General features: G+C 42.2%; 1 protein-coding gene and 1 non-coding gene across 2 annotated transcripts in view; both read right to left on the reverse strand.

Moving 5' to 3' along the window:
- LOC122801350 (nucleolin-like) overlaps positions 1–27,193 on the reverse strand; it is a 345,442-nt gene that overhangs the window by 313,807 nt on the left and 4,442 nt on the right. Inside the window, exons 2-4 of the mRNA XM_044070890.1 lie at positions 18,230–18,325; positions 16,357–16,483; positions 332–706 (exon numbers count right to left, since the gene is read on the reverse strand). Coding sequence (XP_043926825.1) covers positions 332–706; positions 16,357–16,483; positions 18,230–18,325 — 598 coding nt within the window. The remainder of the gene's footprint in view (positions 1–331; positions 707–16,356; positions 16,484–18,229; positions 18,326–27,193) is intronic.
- On the reverse strand, positions 16,559–16,631 carry LOC122801453. The gene has a single exon (XR_006364729.1). It is a non-coding gene; the product is annotated as a small nucleolar RNA SNORD82 (small nucleolar RNA).

Below are 27,193 nucleotides of genomic sequence, written 5' to 3' on the forward strand. Positions count from 1 at the left end.
AAATACCCTTTACATACACACCAACAGTAGAATGCTCTTTACAATAATTACAAGGTTGGGCTGTGTGAGGGTAGCTGTAGGAGACGAGAACTTAGAGAGAAGCTACAGAAATTGTTTAGAGCTTAGATAGGCTCATAGGAAGAGAAGTAAGAGTTGTAGAGCTTGGGAACCAGAAGCTATAACCAAAAGGCTATACTGAAAGGTGACCAGCTGATGCGACCCAAACAAGTTCAGATTTGTTCACACACCTACATCTATGTATCTACCTATTCATCCTTCTCGCGCCACACACACGCTTTAGGGCTTAATCACTCAACTGTTAGAAACTTACCATCTTCATCAGAATCCTGTTGAGCCTTTTTCTTTGCAAGAGCCTCTAGCTTTGCTTTCTTTTTCTTCTTCTTAGAAGAAAGCACTTCCTCTTCACCTTGCCCATCAGATTCTTTTACTTTGGCAGCCTTTTTCTTTTTTTTGCGAGTATGTGGCTCGTCTTCCTCCTCCTCCTCCTCCTCCACTTCTGGTTTTGCTTTTGCAAAGGCTTTTTTCTTTTTACGCAATTGTTCTTCCTCAAAACACTGCTCAGAATCTTTTGACTTTAGTGATGTCTTTTTCTTCTTGGGAGTGGGGTGCATTTCCTCTTCATCTTCTTCAGATTCCTGTTTTGCTTTTAACATTTTCTTCTTTGTAGGCATTTCTTCCCGAGAATCTAAAAGGAGTACAAAATATATAAAGAAATGATAAATGTTAAAGAAAAGCTGGAAGCAACCGCTTTTCAACTAGCCACATTTTTTGATACCCATGTTTCAGGCATCGAAAAACATGTTAAACATACGTCAGATTTATACCACTAGCCACAAATAGTGCACATAAAACTGGTCCCCAGTGCTGCCTACATATTCAATAAGAAACTTGCGCTGTGCTTAAGCTAATGAACAAACATGAGTAAAACGGTATCTCCGGTGGAATCTTATTAAGTTCTCTGCACTGAAACAAACGACCATTTGGGGGGGGGGGGGCAACAAGCCATTCAAATTCCTGCAGTCTTTCATTTTAATAACTACAAAAACTGAGAAGGACTAAGCTGCTTAATGCAATCACCTTCCCCATGTTACCCTTGAAAATACATGGGGTAGCTATAACTAACAGGATTCCCAAGTTAATCAAAAAAGGAACAGTAGAGAAAGGAGAACCTCCATGTGAATGTATAGTACACAGACCTAAGCCTCCATGTGAAGGTGTAGTATACAGACCTGAGCCTCTTAAACAGTAAGATTTTCCAGTTGATGAGGGACTCTAATTAGCTAAAAAGCTCCTAGGGAGTGACATAACCAAAACTGGACTGATCTAAAATACCTTGGCAGCCCAGCTCTAGACTACTACTCCACAAGATAGCCAAGTCTCTTAAAATCAATCCTTGTTTGACTTGAGTGTCCTGCAAAGACAGATTGCAAAATCTCCAAATGTGGCTGCACTGAAACATCACAATCATCTCTAGGTATACATTTTCAGTTTTGGAATAAACACTAGCAAGATACCAAATTCCTTACTTCACGTACATCCAAATACCTTCAATATCTGCTTTCCAATTCAAAAGTGGGACAATACCCACCTTGACCAGTAGCATGCATAAAAAGCTGGAATTTAATTCCCGATAGGACACCACCCACAGGATACAAGCTATACACAATTGGACTATTTGCAGAGTCATGGGTCTTTATAAACATAGCCATGCAATCCAACCCACGTGTCCTCCAGTACTATGAATACCCATATAAAAAGGTGACCAAGGGGTGTGTATCCACGCTGTTTGCAATTAGTTAACAGACCGCCTCTGTCCAGAGACATGGGGGTCGAATCAGGGGGGGAATTTATGACCTCCCATCCAATGATCAAAGTTTCACTTGAAAGAGTCAAGGCTAAAAGGTGCCTGGCCAAAGGGGACATGGTTTTAGATGGGGCTGATACGGACATACAGTGGTCCTGTAAGTGCCATGGACATGGATGCTATACCCTTGCTTATAAGTTGGGCGATGCAGGATTTCCTTTCTATCGTGGCTACATGTTGGTCAAAAGCCAAATAACTACCAACATACGTTCCCAAATCCTTAGCAAGTACAGCTGTAAAATCTTCCCATAGCAGATGTCCTTCACTTCACTATGTTGTAGTACTCTTCACAACACAAATATTCTGTCAAAGATAGTCCATCTGGTCAGTATCCTTAAGCCTTTAGATCTTGTGAGCTATAGGCCACACATTCTCCCCATACAGGGCATAAAGTTGATTGACGTAGGAATGCAGATACCCAGAATTAAAACTGAAAAAAGAGGTCATGTCAATCCAGGAGAAAATGCAGACGGAAGAGGGAAACCAAAACAAAATCCAAAGGTGGGGGTGGGGTGGGGGTGTTGGAGGAAAGACAAAATGCAACAGTTAAAGGACATTGACTGTTATGGCAAGATTTAACTTGTACTATTGTCCTTCTAAAACACTGCTGCGGTATTCTACACAGTAAGGAATACAAAATCGCAAAAGGATTTAGATGAAAAGCTGGGAAGAGGTCTCAAACCCAAGCAGAATGCATAGAGTAAAAACCTGCTCTAGCCCTAGAAACCATATCCAAGTTATAATGCTTAGTAAAGGTACACACTGAAAGACCAGTTTACAGCTTCAAGGATACAACTGGTGCCCACCCCCTTGAAAAAAATAGGCATCAGAAATGGTAACAACCCTAGTGGAGTGAACGCTAATGCAAGAGTGCCAACCCCAGTGGAGTGAGTGCTAATGCAAGCAGACGTGCATTTGCCATGAAAACAAAAGAAATTGCTTTAAATATCCAGGAGGAAATGGTTTGGTTAGAAGATTTTTAGAAGTTGTTGCCTGAAGCAACAAGGTCATCTAGATAATGAAAAATCTGAATGCTAGAGCCTGCAAAAGGAACACAGGAGCCAGTCATTTTGTGAATACCACTAGGGCAGCAGAGAAGCAACAGGGCAAAGCAGCTAACTGAAAAGGAGGAAGGAAAACAAAAAAAAAATTCCCTGAAAAAAAGGATGATGAACAGGAATATGAAGTTAAGCATCCTTCAGTTCCATGGGCAGAAGAGGACACAAGGTTTGAAGAGCTAGCTTCCAAAATGGAGCCTCATCCAAAAGACAATTCCTCAAAAAGGAGAGACAGCTCAAACGTCATCAGAATAAGCCAAACGCAAATCAGTTAATAGTACCAGAACACATCACACCGAATCCTCATGAAGAGTCGGGATCCTTAATCCATTAAGAAGGAGTACGAGTCCAAGAGAGAATAGGAACAGAACCCCCCCACCAAGATGGCTTCAGGGCCATTAAGGGATCAAACCTGGAGCAGATGCCTGCAAAGCCCAGAGAACATATAAGAGGATCCAAGCCGGTCTCATATGGGGTCATGGCAGAGAAATCAGATTTAGACACTGGACAGCCTATCGCATGCTTTTACAGAAACATCTGGTAGTCTAGACAGCCAAAGAATCTGGATGAAATTTCATAACAGGAACCTGGTGCTAGAGAGATTCTTCTACGCTACCTTAGGCCAACGGTTGAAGTCTCTGGTTCTAAAGAAAGATGGCTAGGAAAGACAACAAACCAAGTGTTAGGCACAGATGCTTTGCAAATGCAGCAACAGTAGGTCCAAAGAGCCCCGGGATTCTCCACTGGTGGCCCAGTCTCCGGGTGGAAGTTCTCACCAATCCTGACTTCCTACGTCCCTGTGAACTAGCGAGTTATGTAGAACTTGTGCCTAGCATGGACAGTGTGCATCAATACCCATGTCACCCTTGTCAGTGAAGGCTGTGCTATTTATCACCAGTTTTGCACACCACTGTATGCCACCTTTAAATGTTCCTGACAGCTAAAAGTTTCTGTAACAGATGTCCACAGTCACAAGAGTGAGGCAAGCTTCTAGGATGTGGAGTTTTAGGCTCCTAGCATAGAGCGCAGCAGGTCGTGCCCCCCCATGCTGTGCTAATTTCATCATTCCTGACACTAGTTAACAAAAGTTTGTAAGGGGAAGGATAAAGTGTTAGCCACAAGGAGACATTTCGGGGGAAGGGGCCTGACTAGGCAGATAAAAATCAGCACGCAAAGGAGAGTAGTATTACTGGAACTGAATTCTCCCTTCAAGTCCTTTAGGAGTACCATCACATGGTGGTCTTGTTTTTCACAAAATCGCACCAAGTCAACACCTACACACACACAGACCATTTTACATAGCGTATCATAACAGAAGTTACAAAAAAAAAAAAAAAAAGCTGGGTGGACAAGATCCAAAATGAAAATGTGCACAAGCCTGGAAGATGTACTTGTGCCAGAACTGGAATAAGTGACAACTGTAGAATTCTCAAGATGAATATTCTTAAACTTGGACTAAGCCAGGCTCAGGGGGAGGATGCCCCCCCCTGCTGTAGAAGATAAGAAAATGTGTTACTACTATGCAAGACAGAAGATATACAAAGACAGAAAGTAGAATAAAGAAAAATTCTTGCACAAGAAAAACTGTCAGAAACTTCAAGTAAAAAAAAAAAAAAAGGTGTGCAATACAGATTTATGAAACCTCTTATCTACACCAAGAAACCTTGGGCCATTTGGGGGGAAACAAAAAAAAAGTATGGAAATGTCGTACAGTGAATAAGGCCACTGGAGCCCCCATACAAGAGAGCAACAGACGAAACTGAAGAGTGCGGCACAGGAACATGCTCTAGAATGTCCGAAGGGAACACACAGAGCATTGGACTTGCTTGATTTAGAGATGGACAGTCATCAAGATGAAAAAAGGCAGACCATAGAAAACTCAAAACCAAAAAAGTTGGTTTAACAAACAGTAATTAGGACTGTTTAGAGAGATCCATGTGATAACATTACTGGGCAGCTAATCAACATATAAAAACGTCTTACCACAAAAGACAGGACAGGAAAAGGAAAAATAAAATGCCACAATGAAGTATACAATATAGAAAACTATAAAGCAATTAAAACAAGAATTATCACGTTAGAAAGGTATAGAAGAGGGGAAGAGAACAAAGACACTCAAAGATGGACATGATACAAGCAATGTGCAGTATCAGACCAGGATCAATTTTGCACTGTTGCAAATAAACTAAAAATATCAGCACAGGCAGAAAGAGAGAAATGCAGATAAAGAAAACTTACAAAATATACAACTTGTTGATGACCCAAAAAATGTACAGAATGGGAAAAAACGAGAAAAAAAGAAAGACGCATTTTGGAGAAATATGGAAGATCCCATGGAACACAGAAAACAAGTTCAAATGCACAGAATGTGAAACCGAATGAAGTAACAACCAGAAAGATTGAAACAGAGTTAAGAAAACCCCAGGACCAGATACAATAAACTTCTGTGTAAAAGTATTAACATCTTGGCATGAAGATTTAGCCACGAGTAAGAACTATTTATATGCACATCCCACACAGACACCGACCTAGTTAACAGGAAAAACAATACTAAAGAGTGAACCTGCCAGCTATCCTAAAACTACAAACAACTTGCTTTCCAACAATGTATAAACTATACACTTGAATTAACTGACAGTTTATAGTCAACTAGAAGAGAACCCAATCATGGCAACACAAAAAGGGTTAACAAAAAGTCGCATCGGGCAAAGGATCATTTGTTAAAGTCATAACTGAGAACTGTAAAAACAGGTTAGAACTTAAGTATGGCATAGATAGATTACAAAAAAGATTTGACAGTGTTCCACACTCATGGATAAGAGAGTGTGCTTAAAACTATACAAGATACACCCTACATTTATTGATTACATTACAGCGACCACGAATAAAAATTCAAAGGGGGGGCGATTCCAGGGTGTCCATCACCACTGCCCATTTGTCTTGCCCTTAACCCATTAAAGCTAACAGACCCTTTGTGGATGATTTGAAACTGCATAGTTCATCAGATGAGGAACCGAAAGCACAACTCCACGGTCAAAACATTTTCAGATGAAAAGAATGTTGTGGTCTTGATAAATGTGCTAAGGCAATCTTTAAAAGCAGGAAAGCTGCAGAGTTAAGAAACCAGCCTGGGAAAGGAATGTGCATAAATATCTGGGAACCGAAGGATAAATAAGACAAAATGCAAATAAAAAAACTCCAGGAATATTTTAGAAGACTAAAATTAACACTGAACTGCACTGACATCTAGGAACAAAGTTCAAGCTATAAACCAATCTACTCCTCCTGTCCTAATGAAGTTATGAGGGGACCGACCCCAAAAGGTGCCAGACTGGTTAGACAAGAAAATAAGGATGCTTCATGCTCAAATGATTCACTGGCTCTGCTTGTAAGGTTATGATGATAGATTACTAGCTAAACAAAAGGAGAGGTGAATTTAAACCAAAAAAGACAAGAGGTTAATATTGGCAGCACAAGACTAAACCAACACATATGCAGTTCAAGTCCAGTGAACACGTAGGATTTTTTTTTAAACAGAATTTAAAAAAAAAAAAAAGCGCATATCATGGTGCTGGTTGTGGTATACTAATGGCACAAGGACTGTACACTGAAGGCACAACAGGACAAAACTGCTGCATTGGAGATTATGCAAATACTGAAGTAGCCGAACATTAGAAGCAGGAGCCAAAAAGCATTATAGAAAATGATGAAATCTGGTTCAGAGTATCACCCATTACCGGCAAGTGACTTCAGTGCCTCTCACAGAAAAAGAATCAAAAATACCAGGATTTGTAGACAATATGGAAGGTGTATATCCAGTTAACAGTAACAATGGGTCTTATAAAAGAGACTTTACAATCATACTTAAACAGGTTACCGATATATGTATCATATAAACTGCAGTAGTCGTAAATGCTGAGCAAATTGCATGTGCTGTGAGCAGCACTTCCTAAAGACTGAAAATACTAATTTCATGAACTGTAATCATATTTTGGCTTAGGAATGGGGTCCATTCCCATCGTGATATTAGAAACCCAAAAGACTGAGAAATGAGAATAGATGCAGACCATCTTTAGCAAAGCGACATGATCTTTTAGCCAAATCCCCCCCCATTCTAATAGACACCAGACCCCCTTTGATCAACACCAGAAACCAAGCCAATTAAAATCAATTTTCTGTTCATGCTATAGCATCTTCCAGGGTGAAGGTAGAATGCTGCTCAATGCAAGGCACTTTGCTTGTCCGCGATAGTTCAGAGAGATTCATTAAAGTCACTTCATATAATCCAATGAGATATGCCACAGGTCATTTATAACACAGATAGACTAAGAACACTGGCACAAGACTAAGAAAACTGGCACACCCATTAAAATATACAGATGCAGTACATTCTCTCTACATTGATTACACCAAGGATAAAGTTTAGCTTTTCACCGAATGTAAGAAAATGTTCTAAGGGCCCGAAGCTCTAAACACTTTTCTGGCTGAAGTACTAGCTAATAAAAAGGCAGTCTTCCAGGTCAAGAAGTGTAGTGTTGTGCAAGAACTTATCATAACCTTAGATGTCCTCTTCTATATTTTGCTGTATTCATGACATCAAGGAGTTTGCCTCTGGTGAAGTGTCGTACATCTGGCCATTATACAAAATGTTAAAGGACAACAACGGGATATTAAAGCAGACTGCTCAACCTGCTGTCTTAGTCCCTATTGTTTGATACATCCACAAAAAAAATCATCACTGCAGCTTTAAAAAGTAATGCAGTCAAATGTTTTACTTCTCAGGCTTCCTACCTTTCTGTACCGTTTTACTTTCAATTTGCAAAACAAGTTGAAAACCCCCTAGCTGGCTCTTAAATGATTGTCACATCTGCCAGAGCTCTTGCTGTAGTTACTCAGACGTTTCTTCCCCCAAAGTGATACAAGCTGTGCCGGATTTGCATGCTCTATAGAAAAGCCAGTGAACCTCCGAAATTGTGATGTCAGAGCTGCCTTGCCCAGCACACACAGCCTTATAAAACCAGGTACATTCTGTGTGAACCCCTTTTCTGTGTAAGTGTACCCTGCAGACTGCATTTATCCGAGGGATTTGAGGAAAGTTTGCATTTCCTGCATCATCTCCAGCTTTTTATTACTTTGTTGATAAGGCAAGTCTTCCAAGTGAAAGCAAAATTTAATTCTACACAGACACCTTTAATTCTATACATTCCTAATCCTGATCTTTTGTGCTCCTGAGTTTCAGTGCACATTCTTAGAGTTAATGCTTCGTCTGCGAGGGTACCCCGTGCTTCACTATTGAATGCTGCTGCAGAGTTTGCATAAACTATTTCTTTTGCATTTACTGCTGCTGCTGGTTTAGATTGATGGGCTGGTTTATTACCACTGCTGCTCGATTCTGTGTCTAATGCTGGAGTCTAACTCATAGATCGGCATGTGTGCATGCTGCCTTCTGGTTTTCCACCTCCCATGCCGCTGGCTTTTTGCTGATTTGAAAGTATTACTGCCATTTTTTTTTTTGTGATGGTTACTCATCAAAACTAAGCAATGTGCTTTTTGTCCTACAAGTTTATTTTATCCAACATAGAGCATGTTGCCCATTACCATCAAAGCTGGAGTTCATGCATTCTGTTTGAGGGTGCCATGCATTTCACTAGTGCACGCTGCTGCAGTTTCAAGAGTAGCCTACTTCTTTTGTACCCAATATCAATTTTCTGAAAAGCCCTACTGATGTGACAAAGCACAGTAAGGAAATACAGACAGAAGTACAGCAACAGCTGCATAATTTTAAAAATGACCATGCATTGACATTAATTGCATCTTTTTACATAGGAAGATGTCTGTCACAATTAGAGAACACTACACAAGATCTCATGAAGTGAGAGACTAATTTTCTTAAATTACCACTTAATGCTGTCATGCAAGTCCATGACATGTATATTTTTTATAGTTATCATTTGTTAGCTATTTAACCACAGTGCAAGGAAAAAACTGGCAGTTTGGTTTGCAAAGAAGTGATTTTTCCCAGTGCTAGAGAGCTTGGATCTAAATTTGAAAAAATGTTGTCCCACTGTAAGGCTGTGAGAAGCAAACTGTACATTGGTCTGGTCACCTGATGTGAGCTGTCAATCACAAGCAGATAATGGGTCAAATTACCCTTAGCTCTTTGACAGCTAGGGAAGGTAAGCGTGAAGGGGGAGGGGGCTTACCTTGAACTAGATTCCTTTTGTCAAGCCTGAAAGCAAGTTAGCATTTCTAAGAAACCGCAATATAAAATGCACTTTTCAGTTCTGTTCCACTTGCACTGCTTGGGTTTGAAGTAGTCATTGAAAAAGGATAAAATGTTAGCCAAAAGTAGGTGTCTACAACACAGCAGTGAATGCCTGTAAATGAGTGCAGTGACAGGAGCTCTAGGGAAATAGTGGCAGATGTGATGCAATTTTTTGAGACTAGCAATACATACTAGGATACATAGAGGCAGACTAAACCTTTGTAATTCCTTCAATATGCCAGACCCCATGTGGCCAGACTCAGAAATTACGTACAACAATATCTAAACAAAAAAACTGTATAGTCCCAAAGTCGTGTTAAAAATGTAGGAAACACCAAACCATGATGAAACAGTCTGAGGGCGCAGTTCTTTAAATGCTACCGCTAGGGTGCACGGACATCCTACGCATCTCTCAGAGGGCCTCTGGTACATCAGCATGCACCTACTTCAGATGCGAATGCCCCCAGAATCAGCGACTACAGAGTGGGTACTCCAGGAGTGAGGCAAGCATGAAGGGGAAGGCTTGGTTGGGAAACTATACAGCAACATATACAAGAGAAGGGCATCTACTCTATAGAGGTCACAAAAACCATCACGGCAGGGGACTCCCTCTTCCCAAACTACATAGGAAGAATTTGGAACTCCCTACACATCTCTACTACCTGAAGTAGGTCTCAAAGGCCACAAAACTCCTGAAAGTACAAGTAAAGCACTCATGGATTTGCACATTCCCCACCTGGCTGTCCTTCCCGTCTACCCCCATCCTGCTTCCCCCTGCCCACTAACGTCAGCTTCCATCTCCAATTAATGCAGCCTTTCTAGCTTCCTCCCAGTTCCAACTCTAATAACTTCACTTAGTTTATGCTATATATCCACTAAATACTACTCTCTCTCTACTCTTACTACATACTTATCTACTTCACTTTCCTGCTTCTCATACCTAACCTGCTACCCAATCAACCTACTGTTGCTCCCCAGTTACTAACCCCCCCACTTACCAACTTGACCAAGTTGTTCACTACTCTATTCTACTCTATGTTCACCATTATGCAATGCCTAAACCTAAAACTGAAAGTGTAAGCCCGAAGCTTGTTTTGCATTGAATTTAACTGTGGAGCTTTTCTCAGGCCTCTGCTGAAAATGGGCATGCATCCAGTCAGATCTTAACCAATCAACAAATGCATATTAAACATTTTACTTATTTTTATTTATTTGCAGTTAGTTTACCAGGACAGTCCATTGGGCCAAAAATAACATGTTTTCAATGGAGTCCTGGGGAGAAAAGCTCCAAATACAAGCAAGGTTACAGTCATGGCTTTAGGTTACATTAAGTACAAATACTACAGAACACTAAAACAGTTACATAAGAAAGAACACTATTATCGAATAAACATTTTAAGGTATTTTTTTTCTGAAAAGAAATACACTTTAGTTTCCAAGTAGTTTCTTGCTTGTGGGTTAGTATAAGCTACAGCAGAGTGTACGAATTAGAGAATGAAGAGAAGCAGATGTTGCAAGTGTAAAGAGAAGAGATCATGTGGGGTGGGAGCAGGAGCATTCCCATAGGGATATTTGGGAGCAGGAGCATTCCCATAGGGATATTAGATGCGAGCGAAGTGATTTTTTTGAATAGAGTGAATTGTGGTGGTGCGTATGGAAGGTGGTAGGGAAGTTCCAGAGGCGTGCAAAGGAGAGGATTTTTACCTGGGGGACGAGTTGGTTTGTACAGTTCCATTAGACTATTAAGATCTAACAATCAAAGCCTATCTCGGAGGTGCATTTTGAAGGTAGAGGAGAGGGAGGGACAGAGGGAGGGGTTAAAGTTGAGCTTGGTTTAATAAAAATAAAGGTAAAGTTCTTCTACAACACCAAGCGCTTCTATTCATATGCTGCTGTATTCATGCCAGAGAGTGCAAAAGCTCCTGTCATAAACAAGGGGTGGCTGACCAGGAGCACTTCCCACAAACCTATGAAGAATGGCTCTGGGAAATCCTGTCCTGGCATCGCATTATTTTCTGGTGGTAGGCAAGCCATCATTTCCCTTGTCAAAATCCAACATCCTGATCTTGAGAGGGTAACTGGGAGGATGAGGTGTATGGCAAATCCCAGACCTGGAAATGGTGAAGTGCAGGTGCTGTAAGATCATGGAACTTTATGTAGCCATAAGGATGTTGTCTAGATAGGAGAAAAAAAAAAGACAAGCCAATCTCACTTTGTTCTTGTAAAATGCCATGATTGGGGCCAGACATTTTGTAAAAACTCTTGGGGCCATAGAGAGCAAAGAGTAAAGCACAGAACTGAAGTATGTAGAATCCACTGAGAAGTGGAGGTACTTTCTGAAAAGTGGATGGATTGGAGTGTGTAAATAGGTGTCCTATATATCAAAGGATACTAAGAAAGCCCGAGTAAGAACAGGGATAGAAGGGTCCAACGAGAAGTTATCAGTTAGGTTCAGGACAGGCCTCCACAGACCTTCCTTTCTGGGAACCAGAAAGATTCTTGAATAGACCTCCCTCTTGCAATAGGACTGGGGGGGGGGGTGAATTGGTTTCAGGGTGTGTGGGGGATGCCTTTGGGTGCAGGTCTGGCCTCCCAGGTCATGAAGTATCCTTGCTTTTTAAGATAGATGGGACCCAGGTATCGTGGGTAACTGGCTTCCAAGCGGGAAGGGAGAGTGATGTCCATGTGAAGAGCCTGGTAGCAAAGAGGTGGAGGGAAGTAAATTGGAGGTTTGTCACTGGTCACAGTAATAACTGCCGGGTCTGCAGATGGGGCTTTGTAGAGGAAGGTTGCTCCCTCGGGCACCTATCTGGATGCGTGGGTGCTGTGAAGCAGGGTTGTTAAGACGCAGCCAGGAATGCATCCAGAAAGGCAGCATGTCCAGGGGGCACCACAGAAGGGCTAGGAGACTCCAACTGGAGTAGTTCACAGTATCTCTTTTAGGTCTCAGTGACTTGACTGCTGTCCCACGAAGTAGTTTTGCATTTTTATGATGGTCTCAAAAGGAGAGATACTCACCTGGAGAGGATGTGCCGTTTGCCTCTCCTCTGGGATATGCCTCCCTAGAGGAGTCAATTTGGGAAGAGTAGGTAAGGGAATCTTCAGAAGAATCCTCTTCCCGTGAGGAGACGTCGGGGAAGGTCCCTTGGGGGTAGAGGCCGTAAGGGTCTGGGTACAAGTCCGACCCAGACGTAAGGTCAAGATGACATTAAGGCAGTCTTGGGTAAAGGCCTGAAAATCCAGAGAAGACAGAGGCTGAGAAATAAGTTTCGTTTTCAGTTTCTTCTCATGTGTTTCTGGTGAAAGAGATAGAGATCATAGACCCCACACAGACCCTCCGAAATTAAATTACGAGCCTAGGTCCCCCCTCAGTGACCAAATCGGACGCCAGAGATTCCCTCCAGGCCTTCTGCCAAAGGAAACTGAGGAGACTGGTTCCGACTCCAGGCTTTCACTAGCCTCTAGAGGTATGGCTGGAGTGGATGGTGCCAGCAGTCTGTTCAGTCTTCACTTTCTTGACCGGGGGCTTGTCCAAGTGTTCTGACATCAGATCCATCCTAGAAGCTAAACGTTTTAAGTCTACGATTAAAGATGTATTTTCAATGCTGTTAAGTGGCTTCCAAGGGTTTTGGGAACAGAGGCCTGACAAATACTACAGGTGGTATGGTAGTTCTCAGCCTAGGCAGAGCCCATGCAAATCCTTATGTAGCATTTGCCTCCCCCACACACACACACAGACTTGCTCTTCCTACCCTGACATGCAACCCAAAGCAGCAAGCAACACACGCGCACACCCTATGGAGTACTTATCTGAAGTATGATGCTGGAAAACACTTCTTCCGAAAGAGTGCCTGGCAGTCACGCAGGTGGCAGCAAAGTTCAGGAAGGTGCATGCTGACATCAGAGATGCGCAGGAAGTCGCCCGCACCCTGCCGGTATGACAGACTCATGGATAGGTGAAAGAGCACAGGAGCGAGTTTTCCCTTATGTACCACCCTTGTCCATCTCTCCAAGAAGCACATCTGGTTTGCACTCAACTCTGAATGCAAATCACACTGACTGCCAAAAGTCTACACTTGTATTTGAGCAGTCTCCCCCATCTGCTATTGGATGTAAGCTGCTGTAGTGCTATGTCCGAGGCATATGCGGTTGTGTGTTTGGTTCCGAGGAATTATCCTGAAGAGAGAGGGCTCATATTGTGGGAGCATGCCTGGGCCTACCAGGCAAATTCTTTCCCTGAGACAAGGGAGAAGCTTCACCTTGAAGTTGAAACTGAAAGTGCAACACACATTTCTCAGGTATCGCTGTAGCGTCTCAGAACCTTTCAGCACAAGAAATCTGGACAAGTCTATGTTGGGGGGGGGTGGCCCCAAGCACAGGCACATTTTAAATATTGCTCTTATAAACCTGGATAGTTGTTAGAAGAGAACTGGAAAAAGGAAAGCATGTTGAAGAGGAATCCACCACCATCAAAACATACTCCTTTTTTTGTGTGGGTGGGTCTGACATTTTTGGAGATTGACGGCGAACTCCAGGTTGGCTAGAGTTTAAGTGAAAAACCCAATTTGAGTTTTTCAAGATTTACGGCATGAATGAGGCACTCATTTACGTGTGGGATAAATCTGAATGTCCTTTGACCTGCAGAAGGTATCACTGGAGCCAGGCACTTTATGAATACAGACAGTGTGGTAGACAACCAAAGGGAGATCATAACATTCATAATGCTTCACATATGGACAGAAGCTCAATTCCTGAGTTTTCTACAGGATTGTGGAGGTATGCTTTTAAACTCTTAAATTTTATTAAAATTAACTGGGTAATACATGCAAAACCAAAAGGATAGAAATGTGCCGGGCTCAGTGAGGACTCGGACTGTCTCAGCTCAATTCTGCTGCGCAGTTTTACTATGGCGAACTTTTTTCCATAAGCTACACTGCAGCTGTAATCTAATTTTTAAAAAAGAAGTGTAAAGAATGCAATGTAGAAGAGGAAAACTACCATCCCAGTAAGCACACATGCTACTCTATAACAAGGATGCATCATCGTATGTGGACTACAGCAACACACACACACGAAACAGAGACTGGAAAACTCTGTACTTAAGCCAGTTGCTCATTTGTTGCCGTGCTGTCAGCATATGCATAGTAGGACAGGAGCACAAAACCTGGACTTCACTACCTATTAGGGCTGTAACTACGGCCGGGACTTAGAAATCAAGATGCAGACAAAACTCAGTAAAAAAAAAAAAAAAAAAAAACCTGCAGTAAAAAAATGACAAGACAAGTTATTCCTCTAATTAGAAATGCTAACTATATTGCTCGGTCTGACTGGAGAGCAGCATGTTACCAAGCTCACAGGAAAGGGCATCAGCACTGGAAACAGATGAATCCTTAAAAAAAAAAAGATAGAATAGGCATAGAAAATTATGGCAAAATTCCACTTACTGCTGTTAAGACTGCATTTGGCTGGCAGCAAGGTGAGCAAAATCTTAGCCACCCAAACTAAATTGTTCAAAAAAAAAAAAAAACACAAACTTACCGGCAAAGTAGTCGCGGTGATGAAGACTGTACCCTCCCTTCGATCTTAGTTTCTATGCTTCTAACAAGTTACAGCGACAAAAAATCTACAGATTTTAGTAGTTCTACAGCCAACCACCACCATGCCTAAAACACCACATATCCATTTCACCAAGTGCCACAACTCCTATAAGCTGCAAGTACTACAACCCCAGACACCAAAATGCCTTTTAAAATGCAAAATCTTGCCATTAAAAACTGACATCTGCAAAATATTTGAGAACACGAAATATCCAGGTTCTCCCCAAGCAGAGGCTTTTGCAAAACGCACTTGAATAGTCAAACTACTCCCAATGTTGTTTACTGAACAGTTTAAGGCTCAACTTGTCATAAGTAGAATGCACATGGGAGTGACTACTGGAGTGGCTTCCCCACTGCAACAGATCAGAATACGAAGGGTCACATTCTGGTGTCTAATAGCAATATAGTGCAACTTACGCAAGCCATTCTGTATCCCAGCTTAACTCATTCACTCCAATGGAGCTCAGAAACTTTGTACTGCAACTTCCAATGGGTGGGGCCTAAGCCTTGAGTGAATCTAATTTCTCCTCCTTTCTTACAGTTCGTATTTCTGGAACTGTAAGAGTCATGAAAGAAGTTTTAGGTCTTAAACTGAAGTTTATAAGTCACAGTAGACACAGTAACTATTACATTTTTTAATATTTTGTAAACTTACAATCTCTCAGCAACCACCCAGGTTACACACCTATCAGTAGTTTTTATTCATCTCACCGAGAGCTTAAATGTGACGCTAAGGAGTTCTGTTACTAGGTTGTTGAAATAGTTATAAAAATGTGAAAGTTATATCTATATAAATATAAAAACAGTTAATATTTACCTGAACTAGACAGATCAAATATTAATGCAGTTGACTGCCAGTGTGTAATCTTTAAGATGACATCTTAAACCCTTGTACACAGTATGGTTTTGGAATTATTGATGCAAATATGAACAAACAATATTGGACGCCTAGAGGCACCAGTAGGAGTTAACTGCAGATACACCTGGACGTGTCACTCAGTTACTAGGTTGCCTTTTGGGTACAGTTAACATGTCCATAACACAACAGAAGTCCTCAAAGGAGGCTTACGTTTACTCTCTCAGTGAAAGCCAGAAGAAGAACTGGGAATATTTTAACACTGTCAAACTGTGCATGCATATGCAGTCTTAGGATAATGCAGAGAGAGAGTTGGCAATTCCTGCCCATGAGATTTCCTTCTTTATATATGTAAAATGCATGCATACACATGCTTTGTTCACCACAATGCGGACATGGAGAAAGTACTGAAAAGAAACACAGTGGACGTTGGTGCAAAAACAGCCGATACAAAGTTCCAAAATTAAGGATTCAAGCCAATTTTGCAAGCTTTCACCATTGTCCATGTAAGATTCCCCAAAGTACTCAAGATTTCCACCCAGACCGTGTCAGACTGGGTTAATCCTTTACCCTTGTGGCCCAAGTCTTGGCTGAAGAGACTCCAAGCATGGCCACTTCAATTACCCAGTTAAATTACCTAAATCACCCCCCCCCATTAAAGCCATATCAGCAGAACCCAAAGTAAAGCCACTTACCAGAATCTTCATCTTCCTCCTCATCCTCTTCAGTCGTCAATTTCTTCTTATTTTTAGCTCCCTTAGCTGGAGTTGCATTCTTCTTGGAGACACCCCTCTCTTTCTTTGCCTTCTTCGGAGGGCTTTCCTAATTTCATCGTACAAAAGAAGTCAGAAGTTGTCGGTCGTGTGTTCACTTTGCAGCAAACAGCTCATTTTTGCAACACATCAGTTTAGTCAAATACATCAGGCACTTCAGCATTAAGTCCCTTTGAAAAAAAATCATCATGTGTGTTACAAAATTTATAAAACGCCTTGTTAGAAGGCAGCTACCCAAAATGTTTTAGGCTACCACTGCAACAAAAGATTAAAGAAACACTTTGCCATCAAGCAAAGCTAAGAAAACTGCTAATGTAGTACAAGATGGGATTATCACAGAAATGCATTGCTAACTTCAAGCTGCTGAACAGGATCACCTTTTCAAATACATCAGCTGTTCAATGTCACCAACAGTTTAGACCGTTTCACTGGTTTGTATAAATGCTAAAAAGGTTTACCATCCATAGGAAAACTTTATTCCCTTGTCTCGTCCAATGAAGTGAAGAGAGAGAAGCTTCATTTGTAAAGTGACCAAAGGAGAGCTAGCCAGAGAGACTACTCCCTCCCACCTGCACATCAGTTACACCCTTCTCTGCTGAAGAGGACTCAAATGTCATCCCACATCTTGATGGAACCTGTTCTGTCAAAACTTGGATCCAATAAATACAAAGGAAAATGTCTCTCCCAGTTAAGGTTGACTTAAACCCTACTTCACCCATAGAGACATATTTTATATACACCGCACACAGTCGGGCATTTTCAATGTTTTCACTTACACAGCAGAAAATGCTTTTTATGTTGGCTTCACCACACAACCAGTAATAGCCCATGTTTTGACTAAACAGGTAAGGCAAGACTAGTCTACTAACATGCTTACAATTCAAACAGGATCTACTATGCTCATTAGAAGACTGCCTATACACTTTAAAATGTTTGAAGCTTCTCAAGTGCACACACTTGTTTACAAGAGAGATAGTGGCTTCAACTACCCTCTTGAAAACAGCCACTGTTCCATAAATTCTATTTCTTATAAAACTTTCTGTAAATTAGAATACCAACAGTAACAAGGGCAAAAAGTAAGAATTCCTAGCAGTGACAGTGGCTAGTGCAATGAAGACGTCTAGCTGGTACAACACCAAAGAAAACTTGCAAGGCTTCAAAATAGCCAAAGTGCCCCCCCCCCCCCCCTTTACAGGAAAGCAGGCCACTGTGTCTTAACCACTCCTACTAGCAGATCAAGTCCTCTGCTGATCTTGAGCACTGCAGAAAGATGTGCTAATAATCATTTATGGAACATGTGCATTTTAAAAAAGAGAAACAAAGGGCCAATTCTTCAATTCTGCCACGAGTCTTATTTTATTACTGCATAGATACATGCATCTATACACACCTTTCTGTGCATTATATATACATATCACACACACCCAGATGCAAGCTTTTCCCCTCAAAGTTTGCTTTAGAGCATTTACATTCATTTCAATCAGAAAATTGAAATCAATTCTTACATTATCCAAGTACTTGCGATGACGGCATGGACAATGACCATAGTTACTTTCTCTCTATAAACATTGCTGCAGCCAAGTCCCTTACACCTCACCCCTTTAGTGTGGGAGTGGCTGGCTCCTGTACCTTGAAGGTTGTAAAAAGAGGGCAGTTACGGGCAAGGCGTGCAGCCTCAGGTCTAAAGAGCTTTGCATCTCTGCTTTCAGTGACTTGTGTAGATGTATAAATACAACCACAAACATTTCGGTTCCAAGTACATATGTTCTCTACTTAATCAAAACAAAGTCTTTACCTGCTCATCACTGCTCGCATCCTCTTCACTACTGCTTTCCTCATCACTACTGTCATCTTTTGGAGGAGGCTGGTCTGTTTTACCCTTTTTAGCAGCCTGAAGGCAAAGTATGTATACAGTCAATGAAAAATTCAAAACACTCAGAAATATACGAGACACTACATAAAATAAAATTTTACACCTGGAAGACTGAAGTAATGCAGACATGCACATAACATTGAAAAGCACCTAGAAAGAAACCATTTCTCTGTGCATTAACAAGTGTTTTTCCTAATTTGCAAGACCCCAAAATGGGCTGAAAGAGGCTGCTGTGGGTGACACGAGTTTATTGCAAGTTAATGCCTTTTCCTTCACACACACACACACACACACACACACACACACACACACAACACTTCTCATTGATATCTTTACATATCAATAAGGTTTACAAGAAAAGGGAGAACTAACTTTTGATCAAACTCTCAGAATGATACAGCCATATCATGGAAAAATTCAACAGCTTAACAAAACCCACCAAAGACAAGTATAAGGTTAAAACAGCTACCACAAAGACAAATCACAATACCTTTTTAATCTCAGAAACATAATGCAAACTGTGTTGAGCATATTGTGAACGATGTTGCTGATCATGCAGACTAAAGATAGAAATGTACCTAACTAGCTAAAGAAATTCAGCTCAAACTTGACCCATCCCTCTCTCCTTAATATATATACCAAATATAGATCTGAAACTCCCCTCCAGTTGGCGCACACAGTCCAAAGAGCTAAAAATACTGCATCAAAGGGTGTTGACAATATCCCTGAATGCACGACAACCATCCCCTAGCACTGTTCAACTTCAGCCCCTGTAGCAAGCAACGGATAACTGCTACAGTCATTCCTCTGCACAGGGAGGACCTTCCATAGCCCTAAACAATTACCAACCCAGACGTCTAACCAGCCCCACGCACAAAACCAAGAAAAACCTAATCATGGAAGTTAATAAAACAGAGGGAGCCAGCAGATACAGGAGGTGCTTGTTAGGATTAGTCAACCTGCTGGACTTTCCATGGTAGAAAAGCTAAAAACACCCAGAATAAGCCACTGTCATCCACTGGATTACCAAATGGCTCAGACCAGAAGTAGTAAAACCAAAACAGGGGAAGCTACCTCCATACAGACACCAGCCACAAGTGGAATTCTCCAAAGTTCTTGTTCTAGGACCTCTCCAGTTTGTCATCTACTGTGTTTCGCATAATAGTAAAGATTTTCACCTCAGTCACAAGGTACAATTCCTACCTCGGGTTATTGGCTAGGTTAAAAACAGCCCTTCAGGACTCTTAACCCAGTATTCTCCTACAAGCCTACTAAAGCAAAAGCTAAACCCAAAGGGCTCTATCTTATTAAATTTGCAGATACCTAAACTAAGCCAAGGTCAAAGAAACCAGACAATGACTAAGCCATCACGCAGGAAGCTTTTACTGGACAGTAAAAGGCAAAAAAGCAAATTACATCCCTTGGAAAGTAGCCCATGTTAGGGAACTACTAAATTGCAACTGAACTGATCAAGGGTTCAGGATATGGGAACTTATGTGGACAGAAACTTCTTCAGTTTTTGTACAGCATATAAACAAATACACCTCATCTAAATACATCACAGGTTAGTACTAGGCTAACTGCCCTTTTGGGCCATTTTAAACCTAGCCAATTACCCCATGTGAAAAATAAAATCCTGCATTTCATGTCTGGAAGGTACATACCTTAACCATTATGCCAATATCTCAACCCAATCAGAATCAAACCCAATCAAACCAGAATCAAAATCATGAGGCTAGAACTGTAACCATTATGCCAAACCCAGTGTACTGTTTACCTTTGCTATAAGGTAGGTGACCCGTGCCTGGCATAATAGGCCTTCTCCAGCCCAATACCAATGGACATCTCCAGTCAAACTGCCCGCAGATCTACACATCTACAACAGAAGAATGGAGGGACAGGTGTATCTAACAGGATACTACTGCTCTTGGAGACTATCCATCCATGCATGCAGAACAAAACCCTGATCTGAACAGACTTCCCACCCATGCAAAACAAAGCTCAGTCTTGTTGAATGGAAACACAACCTGGGTTCATTGATGGTTAACAGAAAGGCCTGCCTAATGGGATACAGGTAGTTCCTTAATGTTTCATCCCACCCATACCTACCCTCAAATTGGTATGTTAGTTATTTTTGGGATAATATACAAGTTATCAAAAGGGAATGATTAACCACTATCATTTGACGTCGGCCCTCTGGTTGCTAATGAAGGCTCTTTTCCACATATTCCAAGAAATGACAGAGACACAATAGGGTGTTATAACTGGGGGTTGAGAAGGGACATGCCTGACCACTAGTCAGTGTATGTCCAAGGGGAAATATGCAGATGGCAGTGAATTTAAAATTATGGGGGATTTGGATCAGACACTGTATAGGAGGCTTGTCAAAAGTAGAGAGTTCGTAGTTTGCATCTGGGCTGATTAACTGGGAAGCAATCCCACAATTGACAGGGCAGTGGTCACCAATGTGGTTGGGCTACATTTCTAGCTTTAGGTATCTATGCTAGTGGATAGGACGTCTACAGCAAAACTGTTGCCTGTAATTGTGGTTGGTCTAGTAGAGGCAGTAACTTAATATTCCAGTTGATCAACTTGTATGCATCTGGACTGAAATCCCAGATGATAATGAGGCACGCTTATTGAGAATACGTCTATTATTAGCTACATGAAGTTGGAGATGTGTGTGGGTGGGGGGCTTATGCAGTGATAAGGTGGACTATGACCTGCAAAAGGAAGGTGAAAATACAATTTGATTCAATAATTTTTTGCTTGCTAATATTGGAGGCCTGTCACATAGGCGGCAGGCAATTTTTCTGAAAGAGCAGTTTAGGTAAGCAAATTAAGGCTTCTGATCTAGGTATAGCCATCTTAGGATAGCCACAGTAAAAATGCCAGATCCAGGGTCAAGCAGGGCATTCCATGTTCACATGAGTTTCATAGATGTTACGGCACAGTTTGCGTAATTAACAAGTAGTGAAAAAGGGACAAGTTTGAAGATGTAGTGTGGGGGGGGGGGTGTCATTTACATTGCACAGTAATAAAGGAATAGTAGAGACAGAGGCATAAACAATATTTCACACCAAACTTCTTTCTAAAATGATCTTTAGATAAGTTGCCTAGGTGGCAGGCTGTAATTAACAGGAGAAAATTACATCCACCCAGAGACACAGTGCAAGAGAGAAAATGGAACCCATCCACCACCTATGCAACACAAAACAAGTGTGTAGAGACAGTTCTTGGTGTGCTACCAAAGGCTCAAAACTGGGAACCAAACTTACTCAAAAAGCATCTGGCAAAGTAAAGCCAAGGCAGCTACACCCACCTGACACATTTCAAATACACCATGAAAGTAGCCACTGCCACAACAGAACAGCCTCCAGCACATGTTGCAAGGGTGTTGTATCAAAGATACCAACAGGAAATAAAGAACCTGTGCATGGGTGATGAAGACAATAGACTAAGCAGCCACAGTTAACCCTCCCATTCTGAAGGAGGGAGGTGTCAGATTTACCACTTGGGTGATGTCACATGGAAGCAGTTTCTCCCATGAAGCATAAGCCTGAAGAATATATGCTGCCAATATGATCAAACTAACACCAAATCTTAGGCTGAAACTACTTTGACACACAAAACTACATCACGGACACCTGCGAATGAGGTCTCTGAGCAAGCCTACAGAGCAGTGGCTTTAAAACACCATCTTTAGAGAAGAATTTTAGCAATCAGGCAGTCTGGACCTTGAGTGGTGCTTTGACCAAAAGGCCCTCTGTCACAATGTTTTAGGAAATTAGTACAAGGAATACTTCTCAGACTACAGCACAGGAAGAGCGAATTAGTACTTTAAAGATTTCCCAGTTATGTACTGAAAATCAAAGTTGAGGGATGGACAGGGTAAAAATAGGAGACAAAAATTGGGATGCTCTACAAAAAGTCAGACAGGTGAAATAATATTTAGCGACATTAGTCAAATCGGACCATTAACAGTTTGTCTAATCTTAAAACAAACTCAGTACACAAATCTCCCCTCACTAACTTGGTAACGGGTACTGCTGGCCCAAACTAATATGAAATGAGTCAAAGACTGCAAAGGACCAAACCAGGAAAGATAAATGAAGGGTGAATGACATGACCCTTCACGAAACCTCCACAAAGTGAAAAAGGAGGTAAATGTATCATAGCAAATCCATCAAGACATTTCACATAAAAATCAACTGGAATGGAATGCAACAGAACACACCAAACACATGGTTTAGATTAACTCGCTGATCAATTTGCTATCCCAGTCAAAAGTGACACAGTTGTTTGATTAACCCTCTACCTTTTCTCCACACAGTCACCCCCACTTCTGCTATTTTTCTCCACCAGGCCAGTAAAACACTCACTAAATCACAAGTAGCAACTACATGAAGCATAGGCTCCAAGAGAAAACCATCTATTCTTCTCTAATTAGACCAACCACTATCCTCTCTGTCACAGCTCTAGCCCCCCCCCCCGAAACGATAATTCCTTATAACAGTCCAAGTAGAACTATTATTTTTTTTCCCCGGTTACTGTACTCCTCGATTTTTAAGTGCAACAATACGTTCATAACTGTTCTACTGCCAACACACAAGTCTCCCTCTTCCCTCATTAGGCCAATCAAGTACAATTCCCATTTGGCATGTACCTCACCAGACACCTGCAACAAATGGAGAGGCTGCAAAAGTACCTCAGAGGACCCTAGGCCTTGAACACTTGTCCTACATAGACTCAAAAAACTCCTAACTATTCTTGGTCTCATATCGCCTACTTAGAGGTGATCTCCGCTTGACATACAAAGCCATGTCTGACGCAGCTCTGTTAGAAATGCTACATCTAAAAGAAAGCCCATCCCTCCGCACCACATGCTCCAGAGACCTCAATCTCATTATCACAATCAATGGCTACGCTTGTAAAGGCTCCAGGTCCATTAGCCTAGTACACACCTATGAACATACATCAGACTTCTACATATCGATTACTACTGCACACAGTCCTTTGCCTCTTTCCACTGAATGTTCAACGTTGCAAATACACATGCAAGCAATTTACACACCCGGTTTCTAAATTGTTTTCACGAGTGCTTTAGCGCGATTTAACACGGAGTTGCCACTAGAGCAGCGCCGGTTTAACAAGGTTAAACTTTCTGGCTCCATAAAGTCTGTTCTTCATTTTTTCCCTTAGAACTGCTCTACTAGTAATCTAAACAGTATATCCCTTAACTAAAAAGCGCAGCACTTGTTCCCAAAAGCTTTTACTTGTCTTAAAAGCATCTTCTTTTCAGGTTTAGCACTTCTATATTATACAAAGTCCCTCACTAGCAACCCCCCCCCCCAGGAGTACCCACTTCCTTACTAAGTCCTCCCTTATTCAGTTACACCCCTAACTTCTAAATTTCTCTAGCATGTCGAAGGGCCAGATGCTGGCGTCCTCTCCTGTCCAGTTGGTGAATTTGGGAATATTGAGGCAATGTTACAATTGCCTCATGTACACTGACAACCCTCTCCTCCTCCCACATAACACAAATACTTGCGAGAGATGCAGCTATTTGGCCAAACTGGAGGCTGAGCTCTCTCGACTCAGGACTGGCAAGACCAGACAGGAGGAGAAGGCAACTACACACACCACAAAACCAGTCTCACAAAGCTATCACAACAATGAATCAAACACAAACACACAAAGTCATACTCGGAGGCTCCGAGCAAAAATTTACCTAAACAGCAGAGGCCTCCAAAGCAGACATCCAAGCAACTGCCACCTCATGACACACCACAGGCAACACATAAACCACAAAATCAGTGTGCAAAGCAGTCACAGCCCTTAAGGCCAAATACAACACCAAACATACTTGTCATAGGTGACTCCATAGTCAGACACACTGACGTCCCACTCACCAGGCTGAACAAGGAGAGGGTCACAGTAAGCTGCCTATCGGGTGCTAGAATCCACCACATAACACAAGCACTCGGGTCACTCCACAGCAAGTACAAATATGACACAGTCATTGTCCATGCTGGTGTGAACGACCCGAGACGTACCTCCCTGGACTACATGAAAAGAAACAGAGGAGCTCTCTGATTATGTAGCCCAGGCAGGTATAACCCTGACCAGTATCCTTCCTTCACCAAGAATGACGCCACAACACAGAGACAAGATGATCAGCTTTAACAATTGGCTTAATTTCTGGTGTCATTCAAAGGGGATCCAGTGTCTGCCTGGGATGACATGCTTGACCACGCTGCTTCGCAAGGGACGTCTTGCACCTGTCACCCATGGGATTCCGGATATTGGCTAAGGTTCTTGCCACCCCCATAGTGCCTTTTTTAGGCAAGGCTCAAATTCTAAACCTACCACCCTAGAAAACAAAAATGGGAAGAAACTAAGGGTAATGCTGCTCAATGCCAGAAGTCTAAATCTCAAAATGCACGCACTCGAGGCCCTTCTCAGTATGGAGAACATAGATGTCTGTGCTGTGACTGAAACCTGGTTCAAGGCTCCTGGGAGCACCCCGGCACTATCAGGTTTTACCTCATATCATGCATTCCGGCCCCAAAACCCGGACCACACCACAAAAGGAGGGGGGTGTATCCATATTCATTAAGGATACCCACACCTCCAGGTTGGTGGCAACGCACAAAGCATCGGAAACCATCCAGGTACAATTAACAGGCCAAACTGCTCTACAATTTGTAGCATGCTACAGGCCACCCTCTCAAACTCAGGAACCCCACACAGCCTTCCTGACGACACTGGGGGGTATAAATGTATCTCCAAACACCATTATATTGGGTGACATCAACTACCCGAATATAGACTGGGAACATTACTCAAGCCCCAACTTTCTAGCCCAAAGGTTCCTGGAGTTCATAAATTCAAATGCCATGGAACAACTAGTCACAGTTCCCACAAGAGGAGAAAATATACTAGATCTCATCATCACAAACATGGGGACAAAATGCTCCACACCGGAAGTATATCCCTCATTGGTGAGATCAGATCACAAACTTCTCACTAGAAATCCACATCCCGCCCCCACCCCAAACAAAAAAGACCACAGTGAAGAACTTCTCTAAAGCAAACTTCACACTACTCAAGACTGGTGTGGTATCCTTCAAGGCCCCCGAGCCAGTGGAAACCACAACCCAAGCTGCAGAAGCCCTTACAAATGCCTTCTACGAACACCTCCAGGACTGCATGGATCAGGCAATTCCTAATAAAACCAAGACTCTTTCCACCAAGGGCAAACGTCCAGTCAGGTGGACCCCAGCCATAAACAAACTTTACAATAAGAGGAGAGAGCTGTTACATGATAGAGCAAAATCCATAAAATAGAAGACACCTTTGATCATTATTAGTAAAAAAAAAATACGATCACTCGTAAAATCATCCAAGGCCAACTTTGAGAGAAAAATTGCAATAGATTCAAAAGACAATCATAAGGCCTTCTTCAGCTATGTTAGAAACCTGGGTGGAAACTCCCAGATATGCGCAGAATTAATCCAAAATTATACAAAAATCACTGAACCCACAGACATTGCCAACACACTGGCAGACAGGTTCAGTGCAAACTTCACCCCCCTCCCCCCCCAAAAGGAGAGATAACTATCCCAGCGGAGTGTAGCCTCCCAGACATCTCAAATGCGCAGGTGAAAGCTGCTCTCTAAAGCTAAAAACACAGCATCAATGGGACCGGATGGTGTCCCCGGCTGTGTGCTACACGAACTCAACGAGGAACTAAACCCGCATATAAGGCAGCTGTTTAATCTTAGCCTTACCACAGGATACGTGCCCAAGGAGTGGCGTACGGCAACTGTGGTCCCACTCCACAAAGGCAGTGCCTCTACGGACCCTGGTAATTACCGCCCCATAAGCTTAACAAGCCTGGTCTGCAAAGCTATGTAGAGGATCATAATGGAACTCATAAACAAAGACATAGGGGACTTGCAGACATTGGACCCGACCCAGTTTGGCTTTGTCAAGGGCAGATCATGCCTTTTGAACTTGGTCGACTTCTTCGAAACAGTCACCAAGGCCATTGATGAGGGAAAAGCAGTCCATACAGCCTACCTTGACCTTGCAAAAGCTTTCGACACAATACCCCACTCGGGTATTATAGAGAAACTTACCAGCTTAAATGTAAACCCATGTCACAAGATGGGTTGCAAACTGGCTAAAGGATAGAACCCACAGGGTTAGAGTTACGTGGTGTCCCACAGGGCTCAGTCCTTGGCCCCGTGTTCGGCATCTACTTTGCAGAAGTACAGGCAAACATAGGAGGACTATGGCTGACAGTTTGCAGATGACTGCAAACTGGGCGCCATAGTGGAAAGTACACCGTACACATATCCTTCAGAGGGATCTCACGGAAACTGATAACTGGTGCCAGAGCCATGACCTGAAGTTAAATGCCAAAAAATGTATAGTCATACCCTTCGGGAAAAACAAGGTAACCCCAAGCTACCATATAGGTGGCAATCTTAAGCACAGAAGAGGTTATCAGGGACCTGGGGACCCAGGTTGACAGTGGCCTTTCTTTTGACACTCACATTGCTAAAGTGGTTAGAAAGACCTTCTACATTGCCCACCTGATCATGAAGGGATTCACATCCAGATCAAGTGAGGTCATTGTTCCCCTGTACTCTTCACTTATCAGACCAATGATAGAGTACAATGCCCCATTCGGGATTATCTCACCCGACACCTGCAGCAATTGGGGAGACCCCAAAAGTTCCTCACCAAAAGGAGGAAGGGACTCCAAAATCTGTCATATGCTGCCAGACTGAAGAAACTCCAGCTCTACTCAGTTGCATACCGCCTGCTCAGAGGTGACATGTGCCTGACATACAAGGCCATGTCCAACCCGGAATT

The sequence above is a fragment of the Protopterus annectens genome, chromosome 4.part1 (assembly GCF_019279795.1).
Source record: "Protopterus annectens isolate FY-2018-M chromosome 4.part1, PAN1.0, whole genome shotgun sequence".
NCBI lineage: Eukaryota > Metazoa > Chordata > Ceratodontiformes > Protopteridae > Protopterus > Protopterus annectens.